Source organism: Lepisosteus oculatus, chromosome 16 (genome assembly GCF_040954835.1).
Source record: "Lepisosteus oculatus isolate fLepOcu1 chromosome 16, fLepOcu1.hap2, whole genome shotgun sequence".
NCBI classification, from domain to species: domain Eukaryota; kingdom Metazoa; phylum Chordata; class Actinopteri; order Semionotiformes; family Lepisosteidae; genus Lepisosteus; species Lepisosteus oculatus.
In genome coordinates this window covers 4,266,004-4,288,921 of record NC_090711.1, presented here as the reverse complement: position 1 = coordinate 4,288,921, position 22,918 = coordinate 4,266,004, and the positions used below count along the sequence as shown (strand labels likewise).

Sequence of the window (22,918 nt, the reverse complement as noted above, 5' to 3'; positions counted from 1 at the left end):
ATTCCAGTAAGTTTACTGGATTGTATGTGATAGTTGTTTGGACAGTTGTTGTTAGCTTTTTCCATGATCAGCCGTGGTTTCCTGGGTCATTTCTTCACAATGAAATCATTTCAATATGCATCATAAGACAAGGGCAACTTGTCTGGTTTCACAAAATAATTATTTAAAAAGAGCCAACAAACAGTAGACTTGTGGTGGGACTTCCTTAGGGCCAGCAAACCCAATTGTCTTCCCCTGAACAAACCCTTTAGTGTTGTTCAATTTCAGGAGGACAGTGCTGACCTCAAATGCCAGCTTCACTTTGCAAAGGAGGAATCAGCCCTCATGTGCAAGAAGCTGACCAAGATGGCCAAGGACAACGACAGCATGAAGGAGGAGCTGGTGAAGTACAGATCTCTGTACGGAGACCTGGACAGCACGCTCTCGGTGGAGGAGGTGGCTGACTCTCCTCACACTCGGGAGGCCGAACTGAAAGTCCACCTCAAGCTGGTAGAAGAGGAGGCCAACCTCCTGAGCCGCAGGATCGTGGAGCTGGAGGTGGAGAACCGGGGCTTGAGGGCCGAGATGGATGAGATGAAAAGCCAGGAGCTCCCAGGCCACCTGGTCACAGCGACCAGCAGTTACGGGGACTCCAGGGAAAGCATGGTGGAGCTGAAGCGCCACCTGCAGTTTGTGGAGGAAGAGGCTGACCTGCTGAGGAGGTCACTCCTGGAGATGGAGGAGCAGAACAAGCTGCTGATGAATGAGCTGAACAAGTACAAATCGGAGCACGACCTGGATGCCACCATGTCGGAGGACAGCTGCTCGGTGATGAGCGAGCCCTCGCAGGAGGAGCTGCTGAATGCCAAGCTCCAGATTGGAGAGCTCAGCGGCAAGGTAAAAAAACTCCAGTATGAGAACAGGGTCCTGCTCTCCAACCTCCAGCGCTGCGACCTGGCCTCCTACCAGTCCACCCGACTCTCCATGGAGACAGATGCTGAAGCAGGGGATTCAGCCGAATGCGTCCCGTCCCAGATCAGGAGAGAAGGACCAATTGGAGGGGAGAATGACTCCAGGGAAGATCAGGAGAAGCTGATACGGCGCAATAGCCACATCGACAACTATGACGGCTCAGAGTTCTTCAAAAGTAAAGACTACGATGCTCTACTTAGGATCAAAGAACAGGCTGGACTTGTTAGCAAAGCCATTGACCTTATGATATTGGACTCCAATGGGTTTTCGTCCTATCCGAAGATCTGTCCTTCCATTGATACCCCAGAGCAGGCCTTGAATGAGAGTCTTGACAAAAGCGAGGCCTCAAGTGACCTAAAGCTGGTCAGTGCCCTTAACAACAGGCTGAGTGCCTTGCAGAGAGAATTAGCCACCTTCATGGACAAGGTAGAACATCTTGGTTACTCTAGCAGGGAACAAATTGAAGGCGCATCGCCGTTACCTCTTCTTTCCGAGTCAGGGAGCTTTTTAGCCACAATGCCTTCTGTTTCCCAAGACTGCACAACAGAGGGACCAAACAAGGGAATCGGTACTGACCAAAAGGTAAGCATCCCTTTTCTGCTGACAATCCCCCAGCAACAATTTTCTTTTCTTTGCTTTATTTACCATGCTAAAGCTTACTAATATTCTTCCGACATTAAAATCCTCAACAATTCAAAGAATTATCTACTGTGCATGGTGTTAAGACCCCACAGAATTCCATATAGAACTCTAGCCTAATGGAGTGTGCATGTTGAAGAAGGTAGTCCATTAAAACGATTTGACTAGGGCAAAGCAATCCAATCTTGGATATCGAAGTATATAAAAAAGAAATGGCAAAAGAGAATTAAGAATTCTGTTCATGTTCAGGACGCGTACATCTTATCATCCAATCAGATTTTTTTTTATCAATGTACTTTTTTTTTAATTCTCTCCATTTCTCACTGGAAGAAAAAAAAGCTTTGACTACAATTAACTTTCCTTGCTGTTCCCACCAAATACAGGATGTTTTCTCGAGGTCCATACATTTTCCTGACCCAAATTATGACCTATATAAGTAATGAAATGTTTGGTGGTTACTTGTCACTGTTTGTTGGAATATCATAATTATGTCCACAAGACTCAGTGAAGAGTATGCTGAAACAAAATATAGACCATCAAGTAAGAAAGAAAAAAAAGGTTATGATGTGCTTGAAAATGGTGCAGAATTAACCATTTGAAGTGAAGTAGACCTCCTGGGCTGAACAGATCTCATAGCGAGAGATGCAATTGTGAATTCCAGAGGGCTCTCGTCTCCCATGTGGTGAGAGGTCAGCCTTTTGCAATAGTCTACTACTTCTAGGCAGTTCTGGGACTATGAGATGCCTGAGAGAAGGCGAAATAAATCCCAGATCCAACCACCCACATTACAGCAGTCCAAAACCTCCAGTTAAGGAGGTATAGACAACCTTATCGTAAGTCTCATGTTGCCGGACTACCTTCCCTGAACATACAGACTGATTAGAACAGAGCTCTATTAGCTGTGCACAACTGTGGGACAGTCAGAAGTCCCCAGCTCTCCCCTCTCCCCCTCACTGCATGGGCACCATGACTGGTGTTTGCACACTTTTTTCCCTTTCTTCTCTCTTTGTTTTTCTCCCCTCCACACCCCCTCCTCCCCCTCCCCCTCCCCCCCAACACACACTCCAGAACCAAATCCAGCCCATACTCTATCTCATTGTTGTTTTGATTTCGTTTTCCACACTGTCTTACGCCACTGTGATAAAGCTGTTTTTTCTTTACATACTTTTCTTTGTCTTGTAGTTTTTGGATGTTTACGAAAGCCATTTTTTTTTGTTGATCTGTTTTGCCCCCCCCCCCTGCCCCTCCCCCCAACCCTTAACCCTTTGTACTCCTGAACAACCTCCCTTTCTCTCCTCCCCCCGCCCCACCTCCCCTGCTGCCCTTCACAAACCACCCCCCTGTCCTTCCTCCCCTCTCTTTATCCTTTGTTTTGTTTTCATTAACTTGCCCATGCATGCATACAGCAGCCGCCTGACTTTAGGGACCAAATGGAATGGCCTGCAGGAGGTCAGAGCCGGGACCTATTAGAGGCGCACCTGAGCGGTGCTGAGGACAACGAGAACAGAGACAGCAACAAGGACCTCGAGAACTACACGCCAGACGACAAGGAGTCGGACATCATCAAGGTACTCCCTACCCAATCTCCACCCACCAATGTGCCATTACAAACTAAGGCCCGGGTTTATAAACATGCGCGGCTTTTGTAGACCGCAATGACGAAAGAGACAGAAACAGGACACCACAAGCTCAAACGGCAAAGCTGAATTCGTGAGTCATGAGTGATACGGTCCCATCCAAAGTGTCGGACTTTTGCAGGACAGATGTTCCAGTTGTTCATGGGGGAGACTCTGCAGCTGTTTTTTTTTTTCGGATTTTTCAGCAAGCAGTTGTGATACAGAAAGTCCTTGATAAACAAGTTAATCTGGGGATTCTTACGAGATTTTTGTAAAAGCCACCCTTATTAAAGCACAGTAAAACAGCAGATTCAGGAGGTGGAAGTATATTTTCCCAATTCCAGAATCCACACAAACTAATTCAACTAAAATATTAACCCTACTGCATTTCAAAATAATGAAATAAAATAGACTCCAAATAGGTGATCCTAGCTCTTCTCTAGTTAAGAACTAATTGCCTTTCCCAATGCAGCACAGGCTTTGAATTGCAGCAAAGGTGATTAGTGGCTAGAAAGCAAATGCTAAACAGTCCCCTGCGAACAGAATGGTGCTACTTCAGATAGACTGGCTAGCTTGCCAGAAGTAGGTGGGATGAGGCATCAAACACTTCATAGTTATCCTGACCTCAGCTTCACCCTTTGTGGCGTAGAACCCAGCTGGGCTATTGTTACTGTAAAGTCTTTCCATAATGCTGAGAATCAAGAGCTACTTCAAAAGCCCATTGGAGCTGAGTCATGACAGTGTAATGGTGTGACACTCTCTGCCTTTAGGGACAATGCATGGCTTTAGGTGAATTTGGTACTGTGGGGGGATGACATTAACTGTCGAGTGGCCTTCAAACAATTGATCTTTGGAATATGTACATCTTGTACAGACATTCTGGCACGGTGTTTCACATTTGTAACTCTAATGGACAGGGGGGTCAAAAAAATCGAAAGCTTTATGATGTTTTTTTTCCCAATGAAGCATGAACCGCTCAATTAGTTAAAAATTCCCTGTCGCCACTGTTGATGGAGCACATTGTAATTTTGCCTAGAAAACGTGCATAAAGCCAACTGCCCTAGGTGATGCATTTAAACCTAGGTAAAGTTCAAAGAGGGTACCCAATGATGGCATTAATGCGCAGATTTTCCCAGATACTCCAGCTCCTTTCTCTAACTTTCAGTTTTAAAATCCCCCTTTAATTTGCTTTAATATGTTTTTACAAAACGGAAAGCCCCCGCATGTGTCAGACAGCGGGTGTGCTCATTAGAATGCACAGACATCTCACAGGGGAGAGCAAACACTAATAGGGTTGAATGACTACAATAGTACATCAAAACTGCAAGGAAGAAGCGTGTCTTTGAAGCGGCGGCCTGTTAATTAACGAATTCCCTGGCTTTGCTCCGTGTTGTCCTGCAGCATGCAGCCAAGATCAGGGAGCTTCAGAGTCTTCTCTCGGAAGCAAAGGAGGGCATCCGGGGATTCCAGGAACAGCTGTCCCAGGAGCAAGAAGCTCACAGGCAGGAGACGGAGAGCTGCTCCCAGAAGCTTGCTCAAGTAGGCATGCCGCACAGCTCAGTCCCGCCAACCAGACATTCTTGGGGAAAAAAAACCTCTGAGTCTCGTTTCTGTTCTGTTCAGAATTTCGGATACATAAACCCATGAAGATAATGTTTTGGGATAATAATGCCATTTCCCAGTAAAATTTGTAGGCCGTAGTTCATAGTTGGGTTCATAGCTCAATAGAAGATATGCATGGTTTGGGAATGATCCTATTTGCACAATCCCAGTGCTTCAAAGCAGCGCTGAAACGGTTTATAGCTATTTCAACATCACAACGAAAAGCAATTCTTTACATCTCATCTCAGCTAAGCAGTATAGAACAAAATAAAATACTGCCATCAATTCACTGTTTCTTCTCCTCTAAATGTTCAGGGAGCAACATTAAGCTGAAAAAATATGGCTGCACACAAACGTTTCTATGGAAATTTACCTGAAGTTGTATGAGTTTTGAAATTCATATATGGTCTTCTACTTCCTCATTAACCAGCTAAAAGAGGAGCACCAGAAAGCTTTGATCCGACGAGATTTTGAGCTACAGAGCCTGAATCTGCAGACCCGTCTGCAGCAGAAATTCTGGAGCCAGGAGAGAAACCTCATGATTCAAGAGTCTCAGCAGCTGAAGCAGAACCTACTTCTTCTCAATCTTAAACTCAGGTGGTTCCTCAAACAGTGGAGGCTAGGCAAAAAGCTGGACAGCGAGGGAAAAGACATCCTTGAGGTGAGAACCGTAACTGATCCATTCTCTCATTCCTACTGTTGTGGAGTTTCACCTCATTCACTTCCATGTTTTCTGTATGTAATTTTCAAGTTAGCATTGATCAACCTGAATGTTTTTATGTTTTTGTATATAATTTGGATTAAACACTGCTCTGTGCCTATGATTTTAGCTTGCAAAAAGTTATGAAATTCTAAAGAAAGACTGAGAAGCCCAGTGAGAAGCTCAAAACACAAATCTATCTTAATGCAAACACAAAAAACGATTGAACATGACCCTGTTTTTCTGTGTTCTGTCAGTACAAGTGTCATGGTCTTAAGTCTTACTCAGTACCGTGGAAAGTAACTGGAGTCCTGTATGACTTTTGTAGGTGAACAGCGTGAAAGATCTTTACATGCTCATTGAGGAAGAGGGGCTAACTGCTCACCAGCTTGACAACAAAACAGAAGATCAATCCCAGAGTCCAACAGCAAGAGCAGACAACCTCTCTGAGAAAAACTACAAGCAGGTACCAGGAGAGCAGTGGTTGTGCTGGAAGCCTCTTGGGAATTAAATTCGTGGCCTTGTGCAAGGCTATTATCAGTGGCCTCCGAACCATAAGAATAACATGCCTTCATCAACTTTCATGAATGTTAATTGGTGTGAACATGTATGGTGAAGTGCCCTTGTCCTTGCAGTCAAGTGGGCTGGACGGTGCCTTGGCAGACCTGAAGGAGGCGTTGAGGGACCTTAGCACAGAGCTGCAGGAGGAGAGGCGTGGCTCGGAGGAACTCACCCAGCAGTTTGCCAAAGCCAAAGCCGCATGGGAGGTGGAGAGATCTGAGCTCAAATGCCACATCACACAGGTGAGTCTGCACCACAGGCTTAGTGTGGAGTCTACAGGCTTTCATTTCAGCTCGGCTCTTAATGACCAATTTAACAGCTTCTCCCAGCTCCTAGGATGCGGGCCAAGAATCCTACAGCCACACCTGCTCTCCAGCACCAGGACTGCCCACCCCTGTCCTAGGCCAGTCAATTACAAGGGCTTACATGGTGTACTGAGATCAAGACCTACCCTTTGACCTTTGTGAATCATGTGTTCTCCAGAGTCAGAGTGCTGTAGTTTTTAGTGGTGCCTGCATCGCTTGCATCAGGGGCTTTAGTATGTCAATGTTTTCTGTATCTGCTTTCTAAAACTTCTTGTCGATTTTCAATGTGCCGGTGCTTGCTCTAATGGCTTTGGCTTAATTGCCGCTCTGAAGGGGATTAGTTTCTGACAAAAGTGAGATCATGCAGGCAATCTAAAGAGAAATGCTGCATTTCCATCATCACAGCCAGGGCTGCCTTGTAAAAGGACACTTCTGAAGACGTTTCCCTCACATAAATGGCTTTAACAGGATGATGCATCATTTCAAAGAAATGTATACTTCCAGACTGTGTGGGCCGTATTTTCAGCATTCTTTTATGGCACTTACTGCCCAGTGCATTTCGATGGATAGTGGAAGGAAGATTTTTTATAAATGCAAAGTGGTAAAAAGGTTAGATAAGAAGTAAAGAAAAAACTCTAGAAGAACCACTGCTTATCAAAAGAAGATATAAAACCTTAGAATGTGCCCTTTTTCCTTTAAGCTGTTGTTGTAATGCAAGGATCTTCATGACAGCTGTGTATTTAACAAACAACAGTCTTGCAAAAATGATTTAACAAGCTCCTTTGTAGCTCAGCTTAACGAACGCTGATGGTTGTAATTGCTTGCAGGAGATGGCATTGTGCCGTCTGCATCTAGTGCAAGCAATTAACAGTTTCCTGCATCCAGAGACAAAAGTATTACTTATGCCAAAACATTCCCTGAGCCACCAAAGGAAAAAAAACAATTGTTACACTTTCCATTGCCAGTGGGAAAGTGTCTTTCAACAACCAGTCCTAAAAAAATCCCACACATCCCCCGTGCCCGTAGCTCATCCGGAACTCATCTGCCGGGCCTGGGTCTCCAGTGATGACTAGCCCTGTGTTTCATGGAAAAAGTCAACTTCCTGCCTCAGTGAGTAAGACACAGTCAGCGCAGCCCAGCTTGAACCTCTCTAGCTCTTGCCCCTGTCCTCAGAGACCTCCTGGGATTTCTCTCAAAGTAGCAAACCCAGCTGGGGACCTTTCCACCGGCATAGGGAATGTGGAAAAGGAACAAAAGCCCTTATTGGGTTTTTGGGAGTGGGAAGTAGAAGTAGAAAATACGGAGAACCGCTGCAATAGGCTAATGTGTGCACTGAAAAGTACTCCTTAATCAAGGAAGATAATGCAATATCATAGTACTGCCCTAAAAAAAAGTATAGAATTGAATAGCAAATCTATAACAAGCCAACTCATGGCTGGCATTTTTTAACCATACTAAATACCTTTATTTATCCCTAGGCCTCTACATTGAACAAAGATGCACACCATGAAAGGTTTTTACTAACTAAGAAATTATAGTTGACTGCACAAAAACAGTAAGCAACTATATCTATGTGTAATCAGACTGATATGAGCAGAAATACCATTCCTTAGGCATAGCCCTGGATAGTCATTATTGCAGGGGCTGAATTTTTACAGCGGGGAGCTGGATAGTTATTTTAGCGGGGCTTGGGTTTTCACAGGGGCGGGCTGCCCGTCTCGTTCATTGCTTTGGAGTAGGCGGTCAGCTCACAATGGGAAGACCAGAACTTCCGTGTCTGAGACCTGTCCTTGCTCTGCCCCTGGCAGCTGGAGTGCAAGGCAGGCAAGCCGGGGCTGGACAAGGAACTGCCGGACCTGAAAGCCGCCCTGAAGAAGGAGAGGGAGGAGCACCAGCACCTCCTGGCCGACTCCTACGCGGCCGTCATGGACCTCACCAAGCAGCTGCAGATCAGCGAGAAGAACTGGAGCCGCGAGAAGGTGGAGCTCCTGGAGCGCTTCAACCAGGAGCGCGGCCAGTGGGAACAACGCCTGCGGGATGCCCAGAGCAAAATTAGCCAGGTGGGATACTGCTACATTTCAGCCCAGACAGATGTGCATGAGAGAAGCAGTGCGAGTTCAGTGATCGTGCTGTTCTGTCACTGCTGAGATCATCACGGGGTTAAGCGCTACGTTGCTGTGATCGTGACAGATCATGTGCCTCCACAGGTGAGACAGGATAGTTAGCTTCACACACTGCTTTTATGAGGACGATCCCAACTGCATACCGGGGACGGAATGCAGAAAAACATGTCCCGATTTAGACAACCTAGAGAAATGATTCTGCGGTGTTATTTGAAAAACGCAGATGAACTTGCTCGTCGGCTTCAGTGCAGGAGGTGAATCTGTTCACAGCAGATGTGCAGCAGAAAAGGTCACCGAGGCAGTGAGCGAACAGGAGTGCTATCAAGCTGTGTTTTCTGGGGGGAGGGGATGAGGCATTTATGAATTTATGAGTTGCAGCACTTCCTGTAACTTCAGAACGCTTCAGTAAGTTGAGAACATTGTGTTCGTCACAATCCAGACAACGCGGTTGCTGCTTCTCCATTAGAGAAAGAATTATATGGCACCTTAATATGTATTCTGGGTTTACTGAGGCATTCTCCACGTGAAGAAATTGATCTTTCATATTTCACATGCACATTATGTCAGATAACACATAGTCCTAAATGCTAATATGGCTAATAGTATTTTATCTATGCAAACATTTTTAATAATTAGTAAAACCCTGCAAACATTTGCTCATACTGTAAGACACAAATGTCTGTTTTTCCATTTTAAATGGCACAGAGCTTCTGTTCTTCCTTTGTAATCAGAGCAATCAATGCTATTTTCCTGCCCAGTTCTCCAGCAGTGGAGTCTTGGCCGGCTTTGCCTGCTTGGCTCTGGCTTGGCCTGTTCCTAACTGACGCCCATTCCTGAAAAACAGGAAAGTTTGGATTTCCAGGAGCAATGTTCCTCGTGTCTAGCCTTGATTTTCCCCTCTCTCAGATTAATGAGCTTTAAAAACCACAAAGCAAAATCAATAGCTGAAGCCAACACAAGAGGCAATTCACACTGGAACAAGGCACAAAGAATGTGCTACTGCATCTGTTGCATTTATATTTAAATTCAGAACAAAAATATTTAAGAACTTGCATACAGGATTTAAAACTCCAATATCTGTTAAACACTTCACAAAACACAGATTTTAATGCAGGTAACACTGCATGTAAAGAGAGTTAGAAGCACAACTTACCATCCACTCTTACACTATAGCAAAAGTTAACATTCATTCTAGATTTGTGCTTTATGGCAGTCATGCTTACACACCTCTTTTTAAAAATATCAGAAAATATTCATAAGGAGCAGAACTCCTTTTCTTCATAAACTATATTTGCTCTGTTTTTAGGAACGTGAATCAACCTTTCAAAAAAGCCAACCTTAAAAACCTTTCCTGTTCTCTTGCAGACATTGCATGACAAAATGTCCGAAAAAGACACTTCCCCTGACGCGGAAGCACAGGGAACAAATTTGCAGAGGTGAGGCAGTGCAGAATTTTATTTTTTAAAGAATTGAAGACATTTTATCAATTTATTTTCTTTTCAATTGATCGTTATTTTATTATGTGTTCAAATATTCAAAACTGGGAAGAAATTTGAAAACTCGAAAGAATCTGCCCAGCGTTGACCTGTTAGAATGTGGTAATAAAACTACAGGAATTACTAAGTTTGGGTGAGCTCAAGGTGAACAAAATACCAGCACCTTTCAGGTGCACAATGTCAGCTTTTATTAGATCCATTAAAGCAAATCTGTGTTTTTCCAGGACCAAATCAGTTTCTTCCATATCGGAATTCGAGAGCCTTTTGGATTCCTCTCCCTTCGTCCCTAGCCAGGACAACAGTGATGCCAGCAAAGGGCGGGGGATACAGCCCAGCGCACAGCCTATCTCCAACAACCTGTCCCACCTAGGGGAGCTTAACAAGAAGAACTGGAAGTACCTGACAAATGAGATGGCCCTCTATGAAAAAGCTGATCCCTTCAAGACCTGGGACTGTCCAACAATGACCAACAGCTTTGCTGGCCTCGACTTGACCCAGTCATGCATACAGAGAAGTTACACCGCACCGGATAAAACCGGGATTAGGATCTACTATAGCCCTCCAGTGGTGCGCAGGATGGAAGGCAGCTTAGCAAAGGAAAAGCAGGAAGAGAAGACGATGGCTGAACCAGGCTATCTGTTTACCACAACAAAGCCCAGGGAGCGTGGGGAATCGGAGAACCCATCAGACAACACCTTTAACAGATGGCTCTGCAATTTCTCCAAGCAGCACAGAGATCTACTGGAGAACAACTCCAAGGCTGCAACTACAGCAGGGTTACCGTCACCATTCCATAACCTGGAGATATCTGGCAACCTGAGCGACGATATGAAGGAGATGACCAACTGTGTGAGGCAGGCTATCCGTTCCAGCTCTCTGGAGCGAAAGTGCAAGGACACTGCAAGCCAGACGGTGGTGGTCACCTCCACCGGAACTCAGACTGCGCAATTTGTTAGCATCGGCCTGCAGACTGAAGGCCCCAGAACGGGCCTGCATGCCAAAAGTTGGTCACCTAGGAGCTCCTCGTTAATGTCTGCTCGCAGCAGGCAGATCTCTACATCTTTAGAAAAAGTGCACAGCAGGATTGAGCGCCCATGCTGTTCACCGAAGTACGGCTCTCCCAAGCTGCAGAGAAAGGTGTCAACGTCGTCCTCCAAGTTGGATACCTCTAAGGACAGGAGCCTGTGGAACCTACACCATCGGGGCCAAAATGGGTCAGCCTGGGCCAGGTCCACCACAACGAGGGACAGCCCAGTGCTGAGTGGCCTCAATGACGGTCTCTCCAGCTTGTTCAGCGTGGTGGAGCACAATGGCAGCACAGAGTCTCTGTGGAAAGGAATACCCCAGGAGAGCAAACCCAAGGCAGAGGTCCCCAAGTATGGGATAGTTCACGAGTTCTTCCGCAACGTCTGCGGAAGGGTGCAAACCCCAATGCCCGTGGCAGAAAGGCAGCCGAAAGACGGCACCCTGGAAGATGGGGCAAAGAAGCCAGACTCTCCTGCTGCCACAGTGGGAAGCGCCTCACCGGACAACGTTTCAAAGATCGTCAACAAAAGGTTTCTTAAGCAAAGCCTCCGAGATGAACAAGCCCAGGGTAACAAAGACACGGCTGCAAGAGACACCAACATGAGTTCCAGTGCGCTAGAGGTGAGTTTCGATTAACAAGCCCTGATGCACGTCTAGAAAAAAACTAGGAAGGGAATATCCAACAGCACGATTGCCTTGTTTGTTCCAGCATAATAATTTAAAGTGAAACAAACCATTTTAAAGTCAGGGATTGTTGCAGTAGATTGCCCTGGGTGAAGGGCACCAGTTAAGGGGCTCGGTTTAGGTTTATGCATTTACGTGTTCAGGGAAATGCTTCTTTGTGCATTAACCATCCAGGGTGCTTCTGGTTCTCTTTCCGCAGGATGCGGCTTGCGACTGCACCTCTCAGTCCCTCACCTCTTGCTTTGCCCGTCCCTCCCGGTCGGCTGCCCGCCACTCCCTGGCACAGTGCAAGATGCGCTCGCCGGAAGCCGGCGCCGCGGAGGAGAAAGGAGACGCCCCGGAGTGAGGGTGCAGGGGGGGGAGATTGTATTAACGAGGACCTGCTGCCAGGGAAGAGAAATCCAGACTCAAACCACTAGGCTAACAATCAACCAGCAGCAAAAACAAAACATCACAGGGAACATCTCCTAAGATTTCCATTACTCTGCGTGCTGTATTCTCATGTTACTGCAGTAAAGATCCTCAGGTTTGAAAATCTGGGTCAAAGGTGCACACTATCTTGGACTGTGCATTATTGAGTTATTCAGTGAATCCAAGTCTGGCCATTAGCCATCTCAAAATCTGATACAATTAGAAGCAAAACAGCATTAGATGAAAGTCAGTGGTTCCCTAGTGAGCACGTGAACTGTTCTCAGTCATTGATGAATCCGATTCATTCGATTTCTATCCACAAATATTTGAAAAGACTTGCCACTTTCCCTTTCCATTTTCATTTTAAGTGCATGTTATGAATACAAATTAAATTTAATATTCATCACGCTATCCTAGGCAGTTGGTTTAATACAATGTCCTATGAACATTCAAATTCTCTTAGGAAATTCGATAAAACTTTAAATAGTAGTTTCACAGACCCTGGCTTACACTAGACTTAGATTACCCAAAGTTAACGGAGGTAAGTGAGCCCTAGGCTAATAGGCATCTGTGAACTCAATCCTTAAAGTTGGACTTTTGGGCGCATGTGACTTAAACTATGTGAATGGGACTCATTCTTTTCAAATTATCTTGAATCTGATAGACCTCTTCAAAGAGTTTCTGGATAAAGGGTGTGGATCTTGAAATTAAATCTATCCAGTTTTGCCTTCCCACGACTTTCTGCGTATCACAAGATGTACATTTTTGAGGCAATAGATGTAAACACAGAAATTAATATTCACTTGTTCAGAAAATCACAAAAGACCTTTGATAGATTAAAAATAACGTGCTGCCAACTTGCCTCTCCTAACTCGCGATTACTGCATATGATCGCATTCTAGGAAATTCTGGCACCCTTTCTTTGAAAAGGTCTTCTGGACCACCTGCTGTTAGTATAGTTTCAGCTCCTCCTCAGAGTGTAGCCTGAAGTTTGTCTTTCCACAAGTGCGTTTAGCAGAAGGTAACAAGTGCTGAAGGTTTAAAAGTGCACATTTGTTAAATAATTACTCCACGGAGTGTCCTTATGATGTACTTTTTCATTCCGTAATCCTCAAAAGAACATAAAAAAGCCCTCCCACAATAGCAGAGGACTAAACACAGGGACCAATGTCTACAAATTCCAGCAGTAGAAAAATTGCAAATCTTTTATTGTCTAATTTTACTTGGGAAATGTAAGTGCTTTCTACTTAAAATATACAGTCATCACAATTCATAGAACTTCTGCTCATTCTGCTTGCGTCTTGCCTTGTTCAGCAGAAATGAGCCAGAGGTATTGATGCTTTGTGACTGGAAGCCCAGGAGAAGAAAGGTCCTGGGCTTTCAGAGGGCTCGTATGTCCCTATATACTCTAGTGGTGGACGACCTGAGTCTCAACTGCTCAAGAGCAGTATCCCCCGCAGAAATTCTCAAAATTCTTGAAATTCTAAATTTTTTAAATGAGCTAAAGTGATTTTATTAGCGCTAAAGACGTTTTCAGAGGTGTACACTCACAAGAAGTAATTCTTGGTATTTTAAAAGGCTAGATTAAGGATGTGTGTGTTTTTGCAATGTCTGATTAGTTCTGTTGCAGCAGTGTGTGCTGTGCCCTTCACATACACAGTCTTTGGTTGCCCACCACTGGTTAGCAACATGTAGAGCCAAGGACCTTTACAATAAAGCCAGCAGAACAGTCATATATTGAATCCTACTTTAGCAGAACAGTAAACTTTAATTTATATTTGTGTGATATCAAGGGATTTATATCGATTTTAAATTATTCTTTTTAAAATATGTCTTTAATATCAATGGTGCTGGACAAACAATGTAGGTTTAACTACTTGTAAAGTGCTTTGACAGAGGACAACAGCTTAGGTAAATTTCATCCACTTGTGAATTGTGAACACAATGTCAATGGATTACAAAATTACGTGGCACATCCTGCGTAATACTGGACATAACTTTACTGAAGCCCTTATTTCATTTAGACTGGTAGTGATCACCGTTAAATCGCCAGCCCAGAACTGCCACTGTGTTTGATCTTTGACTTCAATGATGTGTCACTAGCTGAATTGATTCTTTCAGATTTTTGTCTGTTGGAACACATACAGTACTTACTACATTTAAATGGCATTTGTTAAGCCCTTTATGGTCTGCTGTCTATGAACTCTGAATTTAGGCTTCAAAGAGCAGGATGGAAAGATTCTCAGTGAGCAATGACATGAAATTAAAGGTGGATGTGTAGCAGTTTATCTCCCAAAGAGCAGATGTTAATAGTAGCGTACAGTATATGAATATTTCCTCCTTTTTTACACAAAAAATTCAAGCCAATGTTTTCATAGACCAATGAAGAACTTCAGTGCAACTTTTACTGTAATAAGTCCTGTGCTTGAATATTTTAGTTGTTCCTAATTCTCTGCTTTCCTTGAACTTGAAAATGTAAGTGGTAACTGTCCTAAAGAAGGAAGGGAAACCAATGTATTTTGCTTCAAGTAAACGTTTACACGGAATGGAGCATTACGAGATTAAAATTATTTTAAGTAAAAATAAATCTAGTTTTAGATTTAATGCCCCAACAGGCTCGCTGCTAAAACTCATTTTCACCAGTGCAAGAAGTGAGGAAACGTGCTAATTGGCTTTGCGAGTGTGTTAATTCACGGAAGACAAACATTTGTCTGCATGGTACTGCCTTTGAGCTGTTGTTACCAAGGCTACCTCCCACCCTCAGAATTTATTTTTACCTAAATAAAATGGAAGTAATTTTCAGAAGGACACGTGTGCCTTTTAGATCATATGTAAAATTCAATTTAGCACTTTAAGCAAATACCGTATCTCATCTGCTGATCCCTTGTGCAACAGTAGGAAATTGTCTCATTTTTGCTGTTATGTCACTGGAGTTACATTCTCCTGTGCCATATCACACATTAAAGCACATTCATTTCCAAAGGCTTTTTTCAGGACTGTATTTAAACCTTGAAGAAATCACTTAGCCTAAAGAGCATTTCAAATATCATAGTATAGAATTTTACTACTCTTTTATGGCACACAATCCACATAAAAAGATCATGTAATCCCAATATCACACCACATCTTGACAATTCTGATATTTATTTGGAATTTGGAAACTCATTCCGTGATCTGGAAATGAACCAATGGAAATAACCAGTAACATATGCTTCACTTGAATGTCAGATTGCCATTCACTGAGTTAGAGTAGAAATACGTGAAGAAGATACAAGATAACAGGGACAGTTTTACACAAGCACGAACCTATTATTGACAACTTGAGTAACAGGGCAAAAGGCATGATGAGATAGTGCCAGTCCTAAATCTATGGAAGGGAATGGATTAGTGACAGGCATTATAAAGTTCACTAAATCCTGAGGGATCTTCCTAATTTAATGGTCTGACTACACATGGAATTTGAAAATGAGATGGGAACAGGGGCATTTGGTGTTTAGCAAAGGTGAGGAGGCATTGATGTAATTGACATTTTCTGAATAAATGTAAATGACCAATCTGGTTTGTAAACCGCACATTTTTAATTCTTTTATTTATAAAAAAAAAACCGAGCAACAAAGAAAAAAATGTATTTAAATATATAAAAACTTCCGGGATATTTTGTTTTTAATTTTGTTGTAAATACTTCAGTGTTACAGCCTTTTTTATGTTATTTTTTTAACTTTTTTATTTGCAGTTTTGTTTTTCAATTTGTTTCATGCCTCAGATCAACAAAGCTGGTTTCATGGGAAAGCCTTTCCAATCTCGCACACTGAGACAGAAATTGTGTGCTCAGAAAAGCACTGCACAAGGGCCTAAATTAGGCGACAGTGTATGTCTTCTTCACATAATTTCCATGTGTTTCATGAGTAAGATTAATCATTTTAGGAAAGGACTCTGTATTGGGTTGGTTTTAAGGACCATTGGGTAAATTTGAAATTAAAGAGTTAATTAACTTGGACTCAAGATTAAATGTTTAATTATGACCCTCTTGTTAAAGCATTACTAAATATGTCTGTCTCTGTCCTCACACACCAGCTGACATTGACTTCTTTAAATTTGGTTCCTGTATTACATATTCATTGGACTTTTGTGGTTTATGACTAATTAAAAAAAAAAGATAATGACTCAAAAACATCAGTTTGAGGAGTACAATGAGTTAGAAAGACTGTTTTGGCAAGGTTTACAACAGTTTTTTTTCCCAGCCAGCATGTTTTCTATAAATGTACTGTACCACGTATTAACAAAAACCTCCCATAAAACCATGCTCAGTTTGTCCAATAAAAAAATTTAACCATGTACCTATATTTGAAAGAAACCAGTTAAAATTGTTAATATTTGCTAAATTATTTCCAAATGCCTGTAAATTTCTTTTAATATTAAAAGGCTCTAATAAGCTTAATAATGTTGTAACTTACACATATATGAACAATTTGTACTCTTTCTATCCTTGTGTAGAGAAAGTTGAATGTTTTTGATGATATTGAGCCGTGTTCTCCATTAAAACATACTCCTCTTTTCTTCATAGACACGAACATTTCTGTAAATAAGAAAACATCTGCCATAGAATTAAGATGGGGTTTGTGTTGGGGAAGGATCTTTTGAACTGTGAAAGGTGTCAGCTCAGATATCATTGCTTACTGTTTGTCATTGTTCACAAATAAACGTTTGTTGAAAAGGTACGTTGGTGTTATTTAAAAAAAAAAAATGTTGGTTTACAGGGCCTTAACTGCTGAATATATGCGTCAACACTATACTGTCACAATGGAGTTCAAGTATTAAGTAACCAAGTATTTCTCAAGTTCTAATTTGAACTGGAAAGGAAGACAAAAGAACAATTCCCAGATCTCCTTCACTTACCAGAGCTGCTGTTTTATCACACTGGACAGGAAGTTTTAGCTGCTGTGAATGTTATTAAAAGACAATAGGGAACAAAAGTCAAGCTGCTGGGGAACTGTGACAGGGCTGTAGCAGACATTAAGGTTTTAAATGCAGTAAGCCTTGACGAGTGACGACCTACCCAAATTGAGTGCAGAAGCCTTTCCACATGTGGGGTAGTAAAAGCAGTTCACTAGTTAGCACTTAGGTCCTGGGTTTGATTATGACCTGGAGCTGCTCTGCATGTCCTCCCCCTGAATGAGTTCTGTCTTGCTGCTCCAGTTTTTTCCCACATCCCAGAGATGGGCCTGCAGGCATAAGCTCTGGGTTGCTGTGAGTCTTCCACAAATTAGTGGCTTTCTCATAATGAATGTTTGGAATTCATATATGTGCATACATGTATTTGTTTATATGCATTGAGAATTTTATTTTTCTTTTGAAAGATGCTCTATTTTAATGACAATTGGGAAATTACTATTTCCTATAGGTATTATAAATCACATTTAAATTTAGTTTTAAATGGCATCTTCAGGTCTCACTTTGCCTACAGTTCCTCTTTTATGTCTGGTGTGCAATTTTGTAATTGCAAATTCAAATGATTACACGTTTAGGATGCATTAATGTCTGAAGAATATTTTTGCAAGGATGTCTTTCTTACACACATTATTTTCCAAATGGAGTGCTTCTTGGGAATGTATAATCCTTTGTTCAAATTCAATTTCAATCTTAAAATCCAAAAAGCTGAGAACACCAAAAATGAACAGGCGCATCTGGAAAAAAAGGTAAATACAGCAATGGGGGAAAAATGAATAAGTTTTTCAATAATGTATACCTTCTTTTTTTCTTGTATATAACTTTAATCCATAGTTTGAGCTGCTCCAGTGATGCTGAAATATAGATCCTAGCTGTCGCTGCATGTTCACTCAAATTTACAGCTTCTCACAGCTGCTGCTGGCTGACTTACTGACTGCTCGAACGCTATAAATGTCACGAAGTGTGAAGTGCAAGCAAGGCCCCCCCAGATCAATAGTGCACTCTTGGTCCTCAGACACACAGAACTCAGTAATTACACTTCAAACTCAAATCCTTCCCTGATGTGGCACCTCAGAAAACAACGGTTGTTTTTAAAGACTAAAGACAGCGAGTAGTGGGACAGTGTACATCCTTGCAGAATCTGCTTCTGCATCAGAAGACCACCATCACCTGTTTATTTTCCTTCTCTGAGTAAGTCAAGTAGTTTCCAGCATCCAATCCTACAGCACATACAGTAGGAACTAAAGACGAGCAGCAGACGAGATTGAGGCATATTTGGTAGACAAGGTTGGAACTCTACAGTTTGCCTAAAATTCTGAACCTAATTGTTTGCTGATTATAGAATTTAATCTACTTTAAAAAATCCTTATTACATAATTTGATAACATGTTATAATTTTTTGCAAATGAGGCAGAGGCGTGTACAGTAGGGGGATGACAACATATACTGCATGCTTTGTCTCTTGATTCAGCTTTCTTTTATATTCTTTCAATGGTATGTGTGCTTTTTTAAAAAAAAATATCAATGCCTCTTTCACTCAACCCTGCATTCCAGCAGCAGTACATTTATTCTTTTCCCATGCTGCACTGAGATACACTATGATGAAACACCAGGCAACCTACTCCAGCAGACAGCTTCCTCTTATAAAAGTCACTCTGTGCTTCTCTGTAACTCTCTCTGTTGCTGTTGTGCTTTAGGCTTATTCATGAAAGCTCATCTGCCCCCACAGCACTGCCACTGTGGCAGATTACACAAGAGGATTTAAACTGTTGGCCTCTCACAGTAGTCTGAACATCTGGGAATAACAGAGCATACATTTAAAGGAAAACAAGTTTAAATTTAAGGACTTGTCCAGTCCCAGCTCACAGGAAATGAGCTCAGGCTTGAAGTCACCATAGCAACTACAAAAACTTCCTACTAAAACTAAACACATCCCTTGGTTTTCAGCAGGAAGTGGACTAGCAACGTTTTTATATACTGTATATATTCAACAGCTGTGTGGGTTGCTACAGCAAATGCTACAGTATATTTGTTTCAGTTTGCGGGCTATGTATTCATGGTGCATATCTACATCTGAAAACAGTGATTTGATAAGCTGCCAGATCAGAACAGATAAACTCCAGTTTTGGTGAAGTAAACGTACATAAAAAAGGTTTGGAAGTAGAGCTACCACTAAAAATAACATGGATGCAGATTGTAAGTGATCTAAAGTTACCAGAAGTTCCAGTAAAACGTCTTGCACTACATTCCACTACACATTGGCTCAATTTACAAAACCTGTAGAAACAACAGGAAGCACAAATAGAACAAATTCTTCTTTTGTCAGCGTACAATGCAGGTCTACATGGATCATCCAACAAAGCATGAAAGAACACAAACGGGCATCATCTTACCAAGACTGCAAGCTAGAAGAACTGTTTTTATGCTGCTTTATAGCATTACATTTAGTTGTATAGCTTGGTATAAATAATACATCGTGCAGTGCCATGTGACAGACACTAAAGTGTACTGTTTCATGATGCAGTGTAAATCAAAACTAAGCACGATCCGATCCGATATATAAATCATCTTCTGTGCTTCGTAATGAAACCTCTTCCAGAACATCCGTGTGAAAATGTTATTTCAAGATATTTAATATTCTAAAAGCAGGACCAAATGCAGGTTTGTGACTTGCCAAAGAAATTGCTTCAAACAGACGTCTTGCAGTGCAATTCTTTACAACTTGTGTACATTTACAAGTGTACATTAAGCACATCTGACTTAAACATGAGGTTCTACCCATTGAATTAACTGATGAATGGCTAAACACAAACTCCCAATGAAATATAAAGAGGAAGGAGGCCTTTAACTTTTCTCTGCTACTTAAACCCACAGGCCAAAATATTAGAACCCCCATTAAACAACATGCAGGACCCTGGAGAGCAGGAAGAAGAGCTTAAACATTACCTGATATTTTTCCACAGATGTTTAACATTTGCCGCCAAATCCCATCCCCATCTGCCAGCAGGATCATCATCAGCTGAGGCTGTGATAAAGGCAACAGTGTGCAGAGCTAAACTGCACATTCCAAAGGATCAACCACTTTTCAATAGCTTGAGACCTTGAAATGGATCTGTCTTCATGTAGCCACACAGTGCATGCCACTATTCCTTTCACTTGGACCCCTAGTGCTTTTACCAGTGAGTGTAAACAGCAAATATTACAAAGATGTGGAAATTAGATCAGATATTATAAATTCAGGGCATCCTTTGCATCATAACAGTTTATGGAGCTGAAGTGTATATTGATGCAGAAGAATCAAGATCAAGTTCAGTTATGTTTCTTGTTTAGAGCATTTTGCATGTTGCTGCATTATAATAAGTAACGATCAAACTATTTTACAGTGTCTTTCCAGGAAAACATCCTATGCAAAGTTCTAAATACATCTTACATGCATTCTCTTCTAATGGAGCCCTATTTTGTCCCCAGTGACATTCCGTCTCTTATGAATATTGTTGCCATTTATTGATGAATCAGCAGCCTTTGGTAGCAATGAAATCTGTGAAATATGGGTCAATATATACTGTAGCTCTTTCGGTTTGAGAGCAGTGATTTGATATGTCTACATGGGCAACCTACCACCCAACCCTACAGGCAACACTAAAACAAAATCAATATCCCTCAGCATTCTCAACAGATGTTTAACCATCTGGATATAAAATAGTTTGCATTGATTTTTCTTAATGAAAATGCTCTCCTGTCATCAGTTCACTTCATTTATGGTGGTACTAGGAAGGCAACCCAGCATCTTTTATAAACAAAAAAATACAGGCCAAATATGTCAATGGCGTCTCACTAGATTAATGTATTTAATAACACATTTTTTTAATCTAAACATTATTTTTAAATCCCAATATACAGTACAATGATCCCAAAAGAGATTAAAGACTGATTAATCTGTTTTTGTGTACGTGAAAGAGTGCTCCAAAGTGGTACCAGGTTTTGAACTTAATAATCCAGCTACCAACTCTCCCTCTCCTCCCCTGCATACACACCTTGTTTTAAAACCGTTATGCAATGTTTGCATCAATGCATCTGTCTCTGAGCCGCTCGGAGAATACAATCCCATTAGAAACGACTTGCTTGTGTCCCTCCTAGTCAATCTCATTACCCCCAGGGATAGGATCAGGCACACCACTGGGCTGGCCTCCATACTTTGTAAACAACAGGATGCAGACATGCGTCTGTTGAATAAAAGTGAAATCAAGCAGCATCGGGTACCATTCTTCAACTGGCCATAAAATTAGCAGGTCTCAAAAGTACTTCTGGCACCCAAGCTCGCAGTGACGACTTATCTTTTCTGACTTCGACGCCATGAACGGTATCACAAAACTACAGAGTGTTTGTTTAATAACCTTTTTTGACTGAGCAATCTAACCAAGGAAAGGGTGGCACTTCCCTTGCTCATTCAGGCTAGGGTTTGCTAGCAGCTCTTTAAGGGAAAGGTCTAATGAGGTCAATTAGGAACATTCCAGGCAGAATGAGTGAGTGCAGTACCACAAGCACACAACCCTAACCTCACACAATTCGTGTGTACTATGGATTAGGAATTTTACATCTAATCCCCGAAAATAACGCTCACCCCACTGTGGGTTAACAAACAGGATGAGAAAATCCCCACAATGTCATAAAAATCATTTACATAACCCTGCTGCAGAACCATTCTTGTCCAATTTGGTCAGTACCGCTGGCGATTCCATTTGACATTAAGTCCACTGAAGGGACCACTTTCAAGACTATTTTAGGAACTTGGCATTTTGACGAAAGCAGATGAAGATTTTGGGTATTGGGTAGAGCAGGACAAATGAAAACAGTTTTCCAAGAAGCTCTGAAGCGAATGGAAAAAATATTTTGTTCAGATGAGTATTTGGCATAAGGTCCAATATCTTTCTTTGCTTTTCTTTTAAGATTTAAGTTTAAGTTAATTAAACCAACAATTATTGTCTGCATCATATCTACTATACCTTGAAATGTGAGAAAACAGTAACAGAGAAAATGTAAGTGCTTTTCACTGTTCTTACCTATGGCAAAGTTTTCTAAATATAATAGCATAATATTACAAATTACACTTTTTTTTTACATATTTGTGTGACGTTATCAGGAAAACAGCACATTTGGAGGTTACATATCAAATCTATGTTCTCGGATTCCTTATTTTACCATAAATTCAGTATTGTATTTATTGTGCTAAAGATGAGGTTTGTATTCTGAATATACATTGCTAACTCAGCATCATGATCTTAAATAGAGCTAAAGAGGATAATAGAATCTTCCTATGTGATTCATAATTCTTGTGTTACTCCCTCACTCTTGCACTAGAATGATCCTTTTTCACAACATCTACACACATCACTGCCTGAGTGCCTTCTGACTGCACTGAGCTTTAAAAATGCATGTGTACTCAGGAAACTGGGTCAGTATTATAAGTGGCACATGTTTTGTAGATTTTCTTTGAAATCAAATCCCATTTTCAGTCTAACACATCTTAGCTGGTGCTTGCATAGAGAAAAAGAGCAAAAGAATATTGGTATATGGGATTTTAAGTTCAGTGTTTAGAAACACTAGTTTTAGAAGCAGTCGCTCACAGATAAAAAACAACATTCCTTTAAGGTACAACACAGTCCCCAGCGGGTTAACAAGCACAATGCTGCAGCACAAGCAGCAGAGCAGTCGAGCACCAGAAATAGATCCCCATTCGTCTTTTTTCCTCAACCCATCGTTATCTCTAACTGCCGGTTTGAGCACACAGGGTGTACTTGCGTCTGATTAGCCTTGTAATCAGTGGGATTCCAAAAGTGTTGTGGCTCAAAGATTTTTT

The 22,918-nt window shown here is 41.8% G+C and overlaps 1 protein-coding gene across 2 annotated transcripts in view; it reads left to right on the top strand.

The window, feature by feature from the left end:
- Window positions 1-16,832, top strand: part of mtcl2 (microtubule crosslinking factor 2) — a 41,133-nt gene extending 24,301 nt beyond the window's left edge. The window contains exons 5-14 of one of the 2 annotated variants that reach the window (XM_069179299.1): window positions 268-1,533; window positions 3,000-3,158; window positions 4,608-4,745; window positions 5,239-5,469; window positions 5,837-5,974; window positions 6,144-6,311; window positions 8,183-8,434; window positions 9,863-9,933; window positions 10,218-11,640; window positions 11,903-16,832. In XM_069179299.1, the coding sequence (XP_069035400.1) occupies window positions 268-1,533; window positions 3,000-3,158; window positions 4,608-4,745; window positions 5,239-5,469; window positions 5,837-5,974; window positions 6,144-6,311; window positions 8,183-8,434; window positions 9,863-9,933; window positions 10,218-11,640; window positions 11,903-12,049 (3,993 nt within the window). In that variant the 3' untranslated portion in view covers window positions 12,050-16,832. Of the gene's footprint in view, window positions 1-267; window positions 1,534-2,996; window positions 3,159-4,607; window positions 4,746-5,238; window positions 5,470-5,836; window positions 5,975-6,143; window positions 6,312-8,182; window positions 8,435-9,862; window positions 9,934-10,217; window positions 11,641-11,902 lie in introns of both variants that reach the window. The other variant, XM_069179298.1, reaches the window with a different exon arrangement.
- Window positions 16,833-22,918: the final 6,086 nt, after the last annotated feature.